Source organism: Simochromis diagramma, unplaced genomic scaffold (genome assembly GCF_900408965.1).
Source record: "Simochromis diagramma unplaced genomic scaffold, fSimDia1.1 OVJJ01000387.1, whole genome shotgun sequence".
Lineage (NCBI taxonomy): Eukaryota > Metazoa > Chordata > Actinopteri > Cichliformes > Cichlidae > Simochromis > Simochromis diagramma.
The window spans coordinates 1,335,135-1,351,273 of NW_024387152.1; the positions used below are offsets into that span (position 1 = coordinate 1,335,135).

Consider the following 16,139-nt stretch of genomic DNA (forward strand, 5'->3'; position numbering starts at 1 on the left):
AATAAGTCCACGTTATACTTAACGAGAATGCATAATGTAGGTTTGAGTATATTCACGTGGGTGAAACGGAACCATACAACTGAGGGGCTAAATCACGTCACGTAGTAAACTCGACGAGTTAAGACAGGCTAAGTTCTTCTCAAACTAATCACGCATCAGGAATGAAAACCTCTTTTTTTGCCTTGTAGCCAATTTACGTGTTTGTAGACCCTGGTAACCTTCAACACCGTGTGCCGAAATAGCTCAGTTGGGAGAGCGTTAGACTGAAGATCTAAAGGTCCCTGGTTCGATCCCGGGTTTCGGCATTTTGATGCAACCGTGTATTTGGGTGTGTCGGCTTTCCACCCGGCGGGGAGTAAAACGTACAAGAACGTTTTACCGTTTTAACCCTTCACACACGGTTTGTGTCAAATGTGACCTAATTTTACATTTGACAGCAGTAAAAATACCTTAAAAATGTGAATCTATTAGCCTGAAATGTGCTGCAAACTGTGTCGAGGCTGTTTAGGGTCAAATTCAAATTCAAATTCAAATTTTATTTGTCACGTACACAGTCATACACAGTACGATATGTAGTGAAATGCTTGGACAACTGCTCGTGACCTAAAGAAAACAAAAAAGGAAAAGGCTATGAATAAGATAGGAAATAAATATGAAAAATTAAAAAGGGTAAATTTAACTAGGAAGGAATAAAATATAAATTAAGGTTAAAAATGAAATAACTGTACAACACAAATTAGAATGAAGGGTAAATTTAACTGGGAAAGAATAAGATAAAATATATAAATTAAAGTTGAAAATAAAATAACTGTACAACAAAATACACAATATAGAACTATATAAGAATGTATGAAGAAATATAAATAAATATATATATCTACACACACAATAACAGCAGCTGTACAAGTATTAACCGGAAATGAAGAATGTAGTGACCAGTGTTGTACAATCCACAGTCTTGTCAAAGTTCACACGGAAGTTTTTCTAAGTGTTGCCAACTCCTCAGTAAGGAAAATCGCTATTGGCTGTCCTAAAAGTCGCTAGAAGTCGCTAAATGACGTCATCGCCTAATTTGCATAATTGGTCATGCTACTGTTGGAGAGAGAAATAACATCGTGGAAGAGACATAAAGTGAGCAAAAAATGTATTAAATGCAGTTAGAATTTATTTAGAACTACAAATTAAATTTATTTTAGCAATTATTGTTTTTTAATGTCACAATTCCAACCCTGCTCCTTTACCCGGGCTTGGACCACCGCGGTAAAGTGAGCCGTCATTTGTGAGCCGCGGTCAAGCCAGCCGTCTCCTATCCGCCGCATAAATTTCCTTGCGCTTTTACACCAGTCTTTACGGTAGCCCCTTTTCGCTTTATGTGCCGATTGAAAGCCCCGCGCACACGTGCACGCGCGCGAACAGTCGCACGCACATGCGCGCACACAAATTACAATGAAACAGCCCGATACAGTCAATACAATTATGGAAATGTCAGAAATTCATTAAAAATCATCCTGAGTAGTTGAGGTCCAACTTTCAACACATCCCTCCTCCGGGAAACCTGCTGTACGTCTGGGCCAAGTTTCAGCCAGATTTACTGTAATATTCTTCAGAAATTGCAGGGAACTTATGTTCAGTTCAAGAAAGGCTGAAAGACGACCACCACTGAACAAGACACACAAGCTGAAACGTCAAGACTGGGCCAAGAAATATCTCAAGACTGGTTTTTCTAAGGTTTTATGGACTGATGAAATGACAGTGAGTCTTGATGGGCCAGATGGATGGGCCCGTGGCTGGATTGGTAAAGGGCAGAGAGCTCCAGTCCCACTCAGACGCCAGCAAGGTGGAGGTGGAGTACTGGTTTGGGCTGGTATCATCAAAGATGAGCTTGTGGGGCCTTTTCGGGTTGAGGATGGAGTCAAGCTCAACTCCCAGTCCTACTGCCAGTTTCTGGAAGACACCTTCTTCAAGCAGTGGTACAGGAAGAAGTCTGCATCCTTCAAGAAAAACATGATTTTCATGCAGGACAATGCTCCGTCACACGCGTCCAAGTACTCCACAGCGTGGCTGGCAAGAAAGGGTATAAAAGAAGAAAAACTAATGACATGGCCTCCTTGTTCACCTGATCTGAACCCCATTGAGAACCTGTGGTCCATCATCAAATGTGATGATGGACCACAGGTCCATCCTGACAAATCCTGATTTCCGGTTGAGTGAACGCTGGCGCGACTGGCTGCCGCTACTCACCGGCCGCCGCTCACCACTATCGCTAACGTTAACGCTACTGGACTCTGGACTTTTGGACTTCCGTCCTACTCCTGTTTCTAAGGCCCACCGGTGTCCCTACCCGGCTGTTCCTGTCCATGATGTGGCCTTTCAGGATCTATGTACTCTCAGTGTGGGTCTGGATCCTTATGTCATCGATCTACCGACTCGGCACTGGACTTCATCAATATACAGCTGATGAGCTCCTCCGGCTCCGCTTTTCTTTAGCTGCTCCGCCGTTGGCTGCTCTTCATTTCCACACGGACATTGCCTTCCTCCCTCGCCGAAAGTACGTACATCGAGGCTCCCGTCGGTATTCCCATCAGGATAATTCCAAACCAATTCAGTCCTTCTGGTCCACCTCTCGTCGCTCTCAACGGAACCCCTGCAGGTCTATTGACCACAATGTTCTGACTGGTCTGCCTAGGTCGGCTAACACTCTCATCCAGTCCGACAGTATTCCTGTCAACTTCGGCCTGCTTAATATCCGTTCGCTTACGAACAAAGGACATCTCATCCAGGATCTCCTAACAGACCGTAAGTTTGACTTTTTCTGCTTGACTGAGACATGGCAACAGCCCAATGACTTTTCGCAACTCAACGACTCCACCCCCCCGGGGTTTGTTTACACCTGCCAACCTCGCGACTCCGGTCGTGGTGGTGGCCTCGCGATAATCTATCGCGAGAACTGGAAAGTCTCGCCGCTGTCCGCCCCTACGTACAGCTCCTTTGAATCTGCTGTTTGTCAACTTTCAGGACCTACCCCAACTGTAATAGCTGTCATCTACCGCCCCCCAAAATTTAATTCTGTTTTTATCAGTGACTTTGCCGATCTGCTGACCAATCTAGCTACTGTCTCCCCTAATATAATATTGCTGGGTGACTTTAACGTTCACGTGGATAACTGCGACCATCCTCTTACCAAGGACCTTCTATCCTGCCTTGATAGCTTCAGCCTTAAACAATACATAAACTTCCCTACCCACATTAAGGGCCACACTTTGGACTTAGTCTGCTGTTCTGGACTTACCCCCTCCATCTGTACAGCTGACGAACTGCCAATTTCGGACCATCTACTTCTCTCCTTTAATGTTCACATGACCCTCTCTGTAATTAACAACCCCCGTATTATTTCTTTCCGGAATATCAAGAATATAAATCTTGATATCCTTTCCTCTGCTTTTTCTAGCTGCTTGTCTTCTAACAACTTAGCTATTCAAGAGGACCTGGTACTTTTTTATAATCATAGCCTTAGTAGTATTTTAAATTCCCTGGCTCCACAAAAAAACAGAACTGTACTTTTTTCTCGCTCTGCACCCTGGTACACCCCCGAACTCCGGCTACTGAAAGCTAAAGGCCGACAGCTTGAACGCCTCTATAAGAAAACTGGCCTTACTATTCATAAGGATATGTTTAATAACCACGTTCTGTTTTACCAGGAATGTATTAGTCAAACCAAATCTGCTTATTACTCTGCTATTGTCTGCTCAAGTAAGAACTCTACCAAGACCCTTTTCTCACTATTCAATTCTTTTAACAGGCCACCTGATTCTCTCCCTGCTCATCTCTATTCATCTAACTTCTGTGATGCTCTAATGCTATTCTTTATTGATAAAATTCATAAAATACACTTAGACCTGGACCCTAATGCTCAATGTAGCTTCTCTGTCCTAACTCCTCCCCCTTCTCACTTCCTCTCTGTTTTTCAACTTCCATCCTTAGCTGATATTGCTGATCTCATCCATAAATCAAAGCCTTCTACCTGCCAGCTCGATCCTATCCCCACTGTCCTCGTCAAAGCCTGCTTACTCCCTCTCCTTCCCCTCATATCTGCTATTATTCACTCTTCACTCACCACTGGAACTGTTCCTGCTTCCTTCAAAGTTGCTGCTATTACCCCAATTCTGAAAAAAAACTGGTCTAGATCCCAATAACTTTAATAATTTTCGTCCTATCTCCAATCTACCATTTCTCTCAAAAATCCTTGAAAAAATAGTTGCTTCACAAGTCCATCTTCACCTAACTGATAATAACCTTTACGAACAGTTCCAGTCCGGTTTTTCGTCCTTTACATAGCACTGAAACTGCTCTTATAAAAATAACAAACGACCTTCTTATAGCAGCTGATTCTGGTCTCCTCTCCATCCTTATCCTTCTTGATCTGAGTGCAGCTTTTGACACCATCTCTCATCCCATTCTCCTTAGCAGATTAGCTTCTATTGGTCTCTCTCACACTCCACTAGCCTGGTTTAAATCATACCTATCTGACCGCACTCAGTTCATTCAATTAAAATCCTTCACTTCTCAGCTTTCTCCTTTATCCACTGGGGTGCCCCAGGGATCTGTCCTCGGGCCCCTTCTTTTCATCATTTACCTTCTTCCACTCGGACATATTTTTCGTAAATATAATATTCAGTTCCACTGCTACGCCGATGACACCCAGCTCTATCTCTCTACCAAACCTGACTCTACTCTTCCTCCACCCTCCCTCATCCTCTGTCTAGCTGAACTTAATTCTTGGTTCTCCTCCAACTTTCTTAAACTCAACAGCAATAAATCAGAACTTCTTCTGGTTGGCACCAAACAACTCCTATCCAGAATTAACAATTTCTCTCTCACCATCAATAACTCGCTGGTCCCTACCTCTCCTTCTGTGAAAAGCTTGGGTGTCATTCTCGATAGCACATTATCCTTTAACTCGCATATCAATAATATTACACGTGCAGCATATTTCCAACTCCGTAACATTAATCGCCTCCGCCCCTTCCTCACACCTCACGCCACTGCCATTCTCATCCATAATCTTGTTATTTCTAGGATTGACTACTGCAACTCATTATTATTTGGCCTCACACAAAAATCTATCAACAAGCTCCAACGTGTCCAGAACTCTGCTGCCCGTATTATTACTAGGACTTCTTCTACCCACCACATCTCCCCAATCCTGAAGCAACTTCACTGGCTCCCGGTCAAATTTCGCATCCATTTTAAAATAATTCTGTATACATTCAAGGCTATTCATTCTCTCTCTCCACCGTACCTCTCTGACTTATTACAGATGAAGCTCCCATCCCGCTGCCTCAGATCTTCATCTTCTCTTTCTCTCTCTGTTCCCTCTGCTCGTCTGATCACAATGGGAGGGAGGGCCTTTAGTTGCACTGCCCCTCGACTTTGGAATTCCCTACCCCCGGACCTCAGAAATATTAGCTCATTCTCTCTTTTTAAGTCCACCCTTAAAACTCATCTGTTTAAAATTGCCTATTCTTAAATTTCTGTATGTTTTAACTTTTATCTCTATTTTTATCATTGTGTATATTTCCAGTTTTTTATCTGTTGTACAGTGTCCTTGGGTGCTTTGAAAGGCGCTATTTAAATAAAATGTATTATTATTATTATTATTATTATTATTATTTACAAGGAGGGAAAACAGTACACCTCTCTGAACAGTGTCTGGGAGGCTGTGGTTGCTGCTGCACGCAATGTTGATGGTGAACAGATCAAAACACTGACAGAATCCATGGATGGCAGGCTTTTGAGTGTCCTTGCAAAGAAAGGTGGCTATATTGGTCGCTGATTTGTTTTTGTTTTGTTTTTGAATGTCAGAAATGTATATTTGTGAATGTGGAGATGTTATATTGGTTTCACTGGTAAAAATAAATAATTGAAATGGGTATATATTTGTTTTTTGTTAAGTTGCCTAATAATTATGCACAGTAATAGTCACCTGCACACACAGATATCCCCCTAAAATAGCTAAAACTAAAACAAACTAAAACTACTTCCAGAAACATTCAGCTTTGATATTAATGAGTTTTTTGGGTTCATTGAGAACATGGTTGTTGTTCAATAATAAAATTATTCCTCAAAAATACAACTTGCCTAATAATTCTGCACTCCCTGTAGGTCTGTTGACAGAGCTCTGTACAGGTCTGCTCGAGCTGACCTGAAAAGGGGTCCCACCTGTCCAGCAACAACATATGGCATGGAATAATAGACATCATAAACCACAGAGGCAGAACTGTGAAAACAGAAAACCTGAGTGTGCAGCTAGCAGAGGAAATAAACAGCTTCTTCGCCCGCTTTGAAACACCACAACAGCAGCATTCATCTGCCTCAGCCCTGCTCCCATCCTCATCCTCACCTGGTTCCTGCACCGCTCCATTCACTGTAACGGAGCACGATGTCAGATGTGTGTTGCTAGCAGTGAACCCCAGGAAGGCGTCCAGACGGAATACGTGGTAAAGTGCTAAGACCATGTGCCCACCAGCTCACCCTCATCTCCACCAGAATCTTCAACCTCTCACTGGATGAAGCAGCCATCCCATCCTGTCTAAAATCAGCCACAATCATCCCAGTACCAAAGAAGTCTCCCATCACCAGCCTGAACTATTATTGCCCTGTGGCCCTCACACCGGTAATCATGAAATGCTTTGAGAGACTAGTCCTTCAGCACACCAAGGATTACCTCCCCCCAGAATTCGACCCCCACCAGTTTGCATACCGCGCAGACAGATTCACAGAAGATGCCATCACCCTCCACTCGGTGCTGAGTCACCTAGAAGAGCGGCAGAGCTACGCCAGAATGCTCTTTGTGGACTACAGCTCACCCTTCCACCACTCGCCCATTGAGAGCCTACTAACTTACTGCATCACAGTATGGTACAGCAGCTGCACTAAGGCGGATAGAGCCACCCTCCCAGCATGTTTGCAATGAGTAGGAGATGCTCTGTATCTCACTGTACAGCTGTATAGTGACAAAGGTATTGGGTTCTTTTCTAAAAATTGCTATAAACAGAGGAACCCAAACTGATGAAAAGTGGCGAATATTTTTTTTCAAATGACTATTTTTAGTGGATGTTTGATATAGAAGCAGAATGACAGAATGTTAAAAGAAGTTACTTTTAGTCGCTCTAAGCTGGGCATTGCGTTCTCTGGCTGTTCAAAGCCATGGAACTTTAGACTTTCCAAGCAAATAATGATGGCCATACTGATGTTCTTTTCAGTACATTTTACTTTATGTTCATTTTTATGATGTTTCTATTTTTACATAATTCCTCCCACATAGCAAAATTGGTATGGCCTGGATCTGTCCCACACAATGTGCTTACACATGGCCTGCGTACCGCAAAGAATGACGGCCCTATGGTGGCCCAGATCTGGTTTACCAGAGGTGGCCCACACATGCGCCAGCACAAGGCCAGTTGCAGACACACTGCTGGCCCTGTGCTGGCCCAGAACAGTTTCAGCTCTGGCCCCAGATGTCAGCCTAATGTGTACCTTAGCCATGTAAGCCATGTAATAACAACATGTGCTGGAACATAATAGTGCAAAAGTAACATGACGAAACTCTGTTCAGACAGTGAATGGACTGATTCTTATACAGCGCTTTTTTACTCACCCATATTACTCAAAGTGCTCTATACAACATGTCACATTCACCCAATCAGGCCAAATGTGGCATGCCATCACATAAACAGTGCCATCTTACCATGCCAGAAGTCAGCCAGCAGTGCCGGCTTGACACCAGATCCAGGCAAGACCCGTCTGCTATGTGGGACGACTTGTTCTTTTGGCATTTTAGTTGTGGATTATGTTTGGGCTGTGTCTCTTGCCCTTTCAGTATTGTTTCCTTGTGCTTCTAAGTGTCCCTTTGTTTCTTTTTAGGTTATGTAGTATGGGTTAGAGATATTTTGTATGTTGTTTTTGTTTAATAAATCCGCCTTTTGGATTATTCTCTGATGTGCCTGAGTTCTGTTATTTAGTGTCACTTTGAAAGGACACACATCCAGCATTGACATATAATTGTTCTTTCAATTTTCGATAAAGATTACAGTGAATTGAGATGTAACTTGGCCCAGAGGTACGGTAGGACGCCCAGAGTAAGAAAGTGTTGAAAGTTGGACATCAACTATTATGGATGATTTTTAATGAATTTTTGAAATTTCCATAATTGTAGTGTATTGGCTGTATTGAATTGCATATAAATGTCCTTTAATTTCTGAGGAATTTTACAGTGAATCTGGCTGAAACTTGGCACACAGGTACAGTAGGTGTCCCAGAGGAGGGATGTGTTGAAAGTTGGACATCAACTACTCAGAATGACTTTTAATGAATTTTTGAATATGCAACCAGACTGTCACGATGGCTGTATTGGGCTGTTCCATTGTAATTTGTGTGTGCGCGAGTCTAGGCTTTCAGTCAGGATATAAAGCGAAAAGGCGCTACCGTAAAGACTGGTGTAAAAGCGCAAGGAAATTTATGCGGCGGATAGGAGGCGGCTGGCTTGACCGCGGCTCACAAATGACGGCTCACTTTACCGCGGTCTTGGACCGGCAAAAGTGACCCGAAACAGGCACTCTGGTGGAGTTACTTTGTGTGTGTGTTTATAAGTAGTTTTAAACCTTGTGATCCACAAAACAGCACAACAGCAAAATAAGAACTGACTGCTCAGTGCGTAGCAGCGGCTTCGCTCATGCGCGATTCATTTGCAGTTTGGATGCATAGGTGCGAACATCTCCTGCAGCTGGGGGAGGACTATCCTCCGCCCGTGAGCGCTTTAGCACGGGTGAGGTGCCCACGGCAGCACCGCTGCTTGTTGAGAGTAAGAGCAACACGCTCTTTCACGTCAAAAAGTCGTCATAAACAAGTCTCCAATAACACCAGAAAAAGTCGCCAGATTTGTCGCTAGTCGCTTTTTAGAAAAAAAAAGTTGCTAAGGGGCCTGAAAACTCGCTAAATATAGCGACAAAGTCGCTAAGTTGGCAACACTGGTTTTTCTTTTACAAGAAATAAAAAAAAAAATTAGACCACCACCCAGTGTAGGGTTTCTGCCATAGCTGCCCTGAATCAACAGCACTGGTAACTACCAAAATCATTTCTTATGTTGGCGTGCTTAATCTACCGGTGTGAACGAGGATTTGCATCAAAATTATATTATAATGCTAAAGTATAATTATTGTTGTTATCCATGCATTTTTACAGGCATTTTTAAAGCTGAAAAAAAAAAATAGGGGGCAATGAGGGAATTGATGTAGACCATAATATAAAAGATAGGCTACAAAGAAATGTTGTCATGGTGTCATTTGTCTCTTTCTCCTGCAACTACAATTCCAAATAAACCTTCTGACGTGTGATTTCTACCTTCGTGCATCTCTCACAAGAAAGGAAGAACAGAGTTGGAGGAGAAACATGAATCTACATCACAGTGGCTTTATTTTAGATCGAGGCAGTGGTTGTTAATGCACTTACATTTAATGGGGAATCATGAGAACACACATTTCTCTCTACTGATATTTTATCTTGAGCTGAACATTTTGCTTAGTCTCAGTCCCAGCTGTGCATTTGTTGCTTTCTCTCTACTTGCAATATCTTTAAGCGCTTTCAGAGCAGCAGGCATTTCTGGCTGCAGCTCCAGCAGTTTCCTAAATGCCTGTTTGGCCTCTTCCAATTCATTCCCAATCTGGCATGCTTTCCCCAGCCGGTACCAGGCTTTGGCACAGCCGGGTTCCAGCTGAGTGGCTTTAGCAGCATTGGCCTTAGCCCGCTCTGGTTGGTTCAGTTTTAGCTGGCACAGGGACAAGTTGGAGTGGAGGTCAGCTTTCATTTTGTTGAGTTCTTCAGCTGAAGGATCAAGTGTTTCCAGAGTTGCTTCTCTCTGCTCCTCAGCTTCATACTCCCATCCCTTTTTCGCCACATCTCTAACGTGATTACAAAAAGTGATGACTAGTTTCATGGCCTTGCTGTAGCTGTCCGCGGCCCCCCACAAATCCTCGCTCCTGAATCTCACTCCGCCCGTGTCCTTGTGTGACTTGACCCATTCCCATTTTTCACCAGGAGACATCTCCCAGGCTTCCTTGCCTGGTGTGAAAGCTTGCAATTCCACTGTGGCAAAAAAGGGAAGGCTTTCATCTGAGGGGTGGGGAACAGCAGCATCTGGTCCAGTTTCCAAAGGAGAAAGCTGTATCTGGGTAGCAAAATACAATGTTAAGACCTTTCATCTTTGCACGGTTGACAGTTAAAAACAAAACCAAGGAGAAACACGACAGAGCATCGGTCATTTAGCCATCACGATTTCATCAAGAAAGATGAAGGGAAAGATCATTTAAACAAAACAGTATTTACACAGGTTGAGAGAAATGTGTGTTTTAGGATGAGCTATCAAATGATGGTCAGCCAGAAATTAGAGATCAATTTGAGAAATTGGAGATATTAATTTAAGTTACAAAGAGTATTTTTAAGGTGTTCGGGGGGAGAAGACAACAGAAGGAAATTTTACTTTAAGCATCAGCTAGCTAGGACAACACAAAGATTAATGAGTCCAACGGTTAGGAGTATACGACTGTGGAAGTCTCTTCATTATAATTTAAAGAGTTGTATAAATTTACATTGTTTTAAAAAGTGTTACATGTCTAAAACGATAACTCAATATGAAGAATGTGAATGAAATTGGAGTTAATTGAAAAAGGATCCATTATTTTTTTGCCTCGTTTATTTTATATAAATATTATTCTGGTATATTCTGATTGGAAATGTGTTGTTAGGACTGGAGATAAATGTTAATGTTAGTTTGTTCCTTGATTTTTGGTGCCCACTTGCAATATAAGTTGGATTGTAGATAGGGGGCGGGGTTTAATAAGAATATATTCTTCTTCCTGCTGCTTTTCACACGTGGTTGCAGTGCTTTACTGACAGAAAGTGTGGTTGGTTTGTCTGAAAGAACTAACTGTGCAAACTGTTGACCAAGTGTGGAATAAATAAATAAATAAATAAGAAACACTGTGGAGGTCAAGCAGTGCCAAAATTAAAGAAATTAAATACATCTATCAATAAGGGGCAAATGTGTCACAAATTAATTAATGCTGAAATAATTAATTAAATTTCAATTTATTAAAATATCAATTAATTTTATTTTACAAATATTTAATTATTTGTCTATTTAATTAATTTTTTCATGGCTCCTTTGCTGCAGGGAATCAAGAAACAATTTAAATCATCACTGCGGCTCGTCAACTGACCCTGACGTCTGATTGGTTATCATTTACTGCAAACTAAGATTGATCCCAGACTTGATACAGTGGACTTGGAGACAGATATCCCAGAATGCGTATAGTACAGAATACAAACTGTAAAGAAAGTTTTCAAATACTCCTGTTTCTGTGACACCAAATACACTTTAAGCTTTTCTTATTTCATGAAGTTCCCGTGTCCATCTATGCATTTATTTTTTCTGCCTCATCCATCAAAAAACAGAATACCGAAACAAAGACTTCAATACTCAGTTAAATCTTACCTCACACTTCTCCCCAGCTCTCATTCCCTCCAAACACGCCTCTGTGATATCACACTGACCATCCCCCTAGCCTCAGTGTTGTCCAGTCACCCAGTGGGACCTGCAGCACAGAGTCTTTACACCTCACAAAGGGTGTGGTACCAGATTCAGTAAGTTCAGCGGTGGACGGATCAGGCTGGGCTGGCAGCTTCTCACCTGTTTTTTCACATGCTACATTCTCTGCTTCATCATTGTTAGCTTTGAGACGCACTCGGACTCTACACAGCGAACCCAACCTTGGACAATTATTTGATGAAATTGCTGTAAGATACAAAGAAACATTTGTTAGCTGGAGTAAAGAAAACTCATTCATTATAACAAGGAACAAATGAGTATCATACGTGTTACACCTGCTGGATCAGAAGCTGTCTGCTGACTGTTTAGTCGCTTTTGGTGGACCTTCCAGAGGCCTCGGGGACACACAGAGACCCAGGAGGTGTTGTAAACGCTATCATGATCACTTTCAGTATGTAGTGTTTCTGGAGGGTAATCGGGCTCCATCACTGGATAAAATAATAAGAAAGAAAAGTTTACCACATGTTATGTCCGTACATTCATTTAAGACAATAAACAGCTTTCTAAGGTCACATGACACGACCATCTTTATTCTTCAACATAGCTCGAAGTCTGTTAGCCAAGCTTTTCTCATTTCTTTACTTTTTCAGGAATATTTGTCCAGGTTTCTTACAGGACATTTAAAGCTCTTCTCTGGATGTTGGCTGCTTTTCAGAATACTTGTGTGTTTTTCTATTCAGGTATGCTTTTAGTGCCTTGCAGTGTGTTTGGGATCATTGCAATTCTGAAAAATGAAGCTGTTGTGAATCAGATCCTTTCAACATGATAGCGCACGATGGATCTAAATCTGACTGTACTTTTTTGCATTTATATTTCCTTCAATTTTGAGAAACTCACAACACATCTGTCTCAAATGCCGCACAAAACCATTACCGAACCCTCACCGTGTTTTATAGATGGATGTGGACACTTACTGCACCTCTCTCAGGCCCTGTGTCAGGGCTTTGCTGGATGCAACCTTTGGATGATTCTTTTTAAGGACACACCGCAAGTCCATTAGATTTAAGCAACCATACTGTTATTACTGCAATGTTACAAAGCTGACTGTTGACAACAATCACCAACAGGTCAGGGACATTCAACTAAGCGTCGCCAATACTACTACTGATAGATAGCACTGTTTTAGCTAGCACGCACATTAACACGCCCCAGTAACGTTAGAACGATAACTAGCATCAGGTAGCTATCGTGCAAGTCCACAGGACCTGAATTGAACTATTCTACATTATACGAGCGATAGTCAGTTGGTGCCTATAGCTCACAAATGTCCAACTTACCTCATATAAATGCATAAAAGTTGGTATCTGCTATTCCATTAATCTAAAAGAAATAAAGATGGCAGATTACCAGTGATGACACGAAAACAAACACCTTACAGTGATCGCTTTCTTCTTCGCTTTCTGTTAGTGCGGCTTCTTCTTCTTCTTTGTGTGTAGTGGCGGATGAAAGGCAACTGCTATGTTCCGCCCCCTACTGCACTGAAGTATATTCATGTTGGCTGTTTCAGCGATAGCCGAAATGTAGGCCCCTTTACGCGCCCTCGTGGGCCATGAAGGTATTGCAGGTGGGCAAAAACCCAAGCAATCATGTGTTACCTGCAAATATCACCTGCTCATATACTTCAAATGATTACAATGAAATAGTTTTTATTACTTTTTTTAGGTAATAAAATAATGTCAATATTACATGCTTCAGATCATCAGGAAAATTTTAACATTAGACAAAGATAACTGGAGTATTTACAGAATGGAGTTATCATAATTGGAAATGACTATGGCAAATATAAACATGCAAATAGATTTTTTTTTCACAGGACTGTATGTCTGGCACATTTCTGAAGTTCACATCTCAGAAAGTTTATTTTATTTATTTATTTATTTTGCTTTGTTGTAAATGAACAGTTCATTTCTTTGGCATTGTGTAAACCACGGTGGTCAAAATGTTTAGTTACATTGTCTAAATCTTAGCCAACTTTAGATGTTACTGATCTTCTTGTCCCACTGGCTTTCATTGTTATTGAATGTAATGGACTAAACTCACAGCACTAGATACTCTATAAGTATTCATTATTTAAACCTGATTGTCTTTCACTCTCAACGTTACCAAAACATTTAACCCACAGAGTACCACTGGTGCAGGGGGGTTAGGGGGGGGGGGGGGGTGGTTATGACCCCCCCCCCCCCCCAATAATCAGACCCAGCCAATATAACCCCCCCCCCCCCAATAAAAATGAATTATCTTACATAAATAGGCTGTTATTACCAGCAAAATAGCTGCATGTTTAATTATCTGAAATTTACCTAGATTTATTTATTTATTTAGACTGAGATCTTGAGCCCCCCAATGTTCAGCACAAAGTTACGCCCATGCACTGGTGTCCCTGGGAGGACCAAAACATTTGAATTTTTAATACTACTAACCAATCGGTCAGAAATACAAAACAATGAGGTCATATCATTAAGGAAAAAGTTGATTGGTTAAGTCATAAAAAATCGGAATGATTACCCCCCCCAAATCATTGATATTTCACAATTGTCATAACAGTAGGGTGATGCACAGGATTTGAGAATTGCACCAAAGCAACTCAGAATGTTTGAAAAATTGTGAAGACATAACTTTCCAGTAGGGGTCGCTCTCTCACCAGCAATATAACACAGCTGTGATCAGTACAGTATGGACCACATTGTAGAACCGTGCCCTCTTTATTGACCAGCTGAATGTACTTTAGTTTCAGTTTGTTGCAATGTGATGTTTTTTAAATCGTGCATAAACCCTGTCTGCATGAATTCAGAGTCAAAGAAAAGGGAAAAAATGCTTTGTTTCACTGAATACAAAAGGCCAGTCCATTTCATTGTGCTTATAGTACACATTGTTTTACTGTAGAGGTAAAAGTCATGGTGAAAGCATATAAAAGTTTTCAACAAAGACGCAAACATATGATCCTAACAGGAGACTCTTAACTATTTCCTCGCTGATTTCACTTCAAAACTCTTCACACAGCGTTTAGCCTGCAACAGACTCAGTGATCACAGGGCACCACTGAATATCACGTCAGCATAGAGTCTTTCATCTATACATTAATTGTTATTTTCAGATGGAGGTCTGAACCGGACTACCACTGATGGGTTGGGCAGGCGAGACGATTCTTTCCTAGCACTCAGTGAAGAGAGGAAGACTCATCATTAATGAGGACTTGTGGTTAAATGTGCACATCTGTGTGCAGAGTATGTTATTTTTGCAAACGTGGCAAAAACACCTACCGCTTAATGCCAGCTACCCCATGTTGGGGCACTTACATGGTGGCGAGCATGTAAAGTCCACACTGAAGGGCTCCAGTGTGCCAGTGAGTTTGAACCGAGGACCTTCTTGCTCAGAGGTGACACCCTGCCACCATCCCACCGCAGTGAGAGGAGATACATATGAAAAGTTCTGGTTGCATTCTGAAGTGAGCTGTTGTCCTGCTGACTGTTGCATGCTTATGAAATGGCTTAAAAACGTGAAAAAATGAAGCTGTCATTATACATTTATGACAACAAAATCAAAAGTGCGTCATCTAACTCACCATCTTTTCTGGTTTTCTCACACACAAACCAGAACCAGAAGCAGAGCTTCTTTAATCTTTCTCCATCCGTTACCCATTCCAATTCTTTCTCTTAACTCTCTTCGGATTCTGGTATTGACCCTCTCCTTCAACCCCCCTCACCTTCCTATTGGCTCCCACTGACTTCCCAGCTGGCCTCTTGTGAAACATCCCTGTGGGTAAGTTCAGAAGCATGTATCCCAGGCCGCTCCACGTTCCCTAGAAGGGCGGTAAAACCGGCTTCGAGTTGGGTTCCAGGGAACAGCTGCAAAATCAGGAGCCAGAGCTGAGCACTGCCAGGAGGGCTGGTACGACTTCGGCTCGCCTCTCCGAGGGGTTCAACATGCGTCATTCAGGGAAAAGGTGGAATATGACAGGTGAACAAAAAAAGACAAATCTGCCGGGAAAGAAGAGATAAAAGAGAAAATCAGAACAAAGGAAACAGAGGATAGATGGTCTCCAGAGAACAAGAGAACACCTGCATTGTTTGTGTATGTGTGTTTATTTGTTAACCTCTGATTATTAGCAACAACCCCCCACAGTGGGTGTACACAGGTTACTTTTTGCCCCACATTTTATTTGTTCTGTCTGGTCATCCTAGACTGAAGCTCATCAACACCGTGCATTGATGAGAGAATCAGTCTGCCAAGCTCCAAAACTTAATTTCCCAACCATAAACGCTATGCACTGAGCAGGTCTAGCATTCTGCTTGTGTTTGTTTTTTTCCTCATGAAAGCGACGGCTAGCTCGCCTGTAATCCCTCTATCACACATTCCCCAACACGCACACACACACACACACACACACACACACACACACACACACACACACACACACACACACACACACACACACACACACACACACACACACACAAAACCTCTGCGACCCTGGCCG

The 16,139-nt window shown here is 42.1% G+C and overlaps 1 protein-coding gene and 1 non-coding gene across 4 annotated transcripts; one reads left to right on the forward strand and one right to left on the reverse strand.

Annotated features, from left to right (window-relative positions):
* The first annotated feature begins 232 nt into the window (after positions 1–232).
* On the forward strand, positions 233–305 carry trnaf-gaa. The gene has a single exon. It is a non-coding gene; the product is annotated as a tRNA-Phe (tRNA).
* Positions 306–9,452: 9,147 nt separating this feature from the next.
* On the reverse strand, positions 9,453–13,053 carry fkbpl (FKBP prolyl isomerase like). 3 transcript variants are annotated; one of them, XM_040048137.1, is made up of 5 exons: positions 12,940–13,053; positions 11,938–12,090; positions 11,744–11,848; positions 11,549–11,662; positions 9,453–10,222 (listed from the first exon to the last, which is right to left on the reverse strand). In XM_040048137.1, the coding sequence occupies exons 4-5, from the start codon at positions 11,570–11,572 to the stop codon at positions 9,554–9,556; spliced, it is 693 nt and encodes a 230-aa protein (XP_039904071.1). In that variant the 5' UTR covers positions 11,573–11,662; positions 11,744–11,848; positions 11,938–12,090; positions 12,940–13,053; the 3' UTR covers positions 9,453–9,553. The 3 variants fall into 3 exon arrangements, with proteins under 3 accessions (XP_039904071.1, XP_039904068.1, XP_039904069.1); XM_040048134.1 differs by having other exon boundaries at positions 11,549–11,848; XM_040048135.1 differs by having other exon boundaries at positions 11,549–11,848; positions 11,929–12,090.
* Between the last annotated feature and the right edge of the window lie 3,086 nt (positions 13,054–16,139).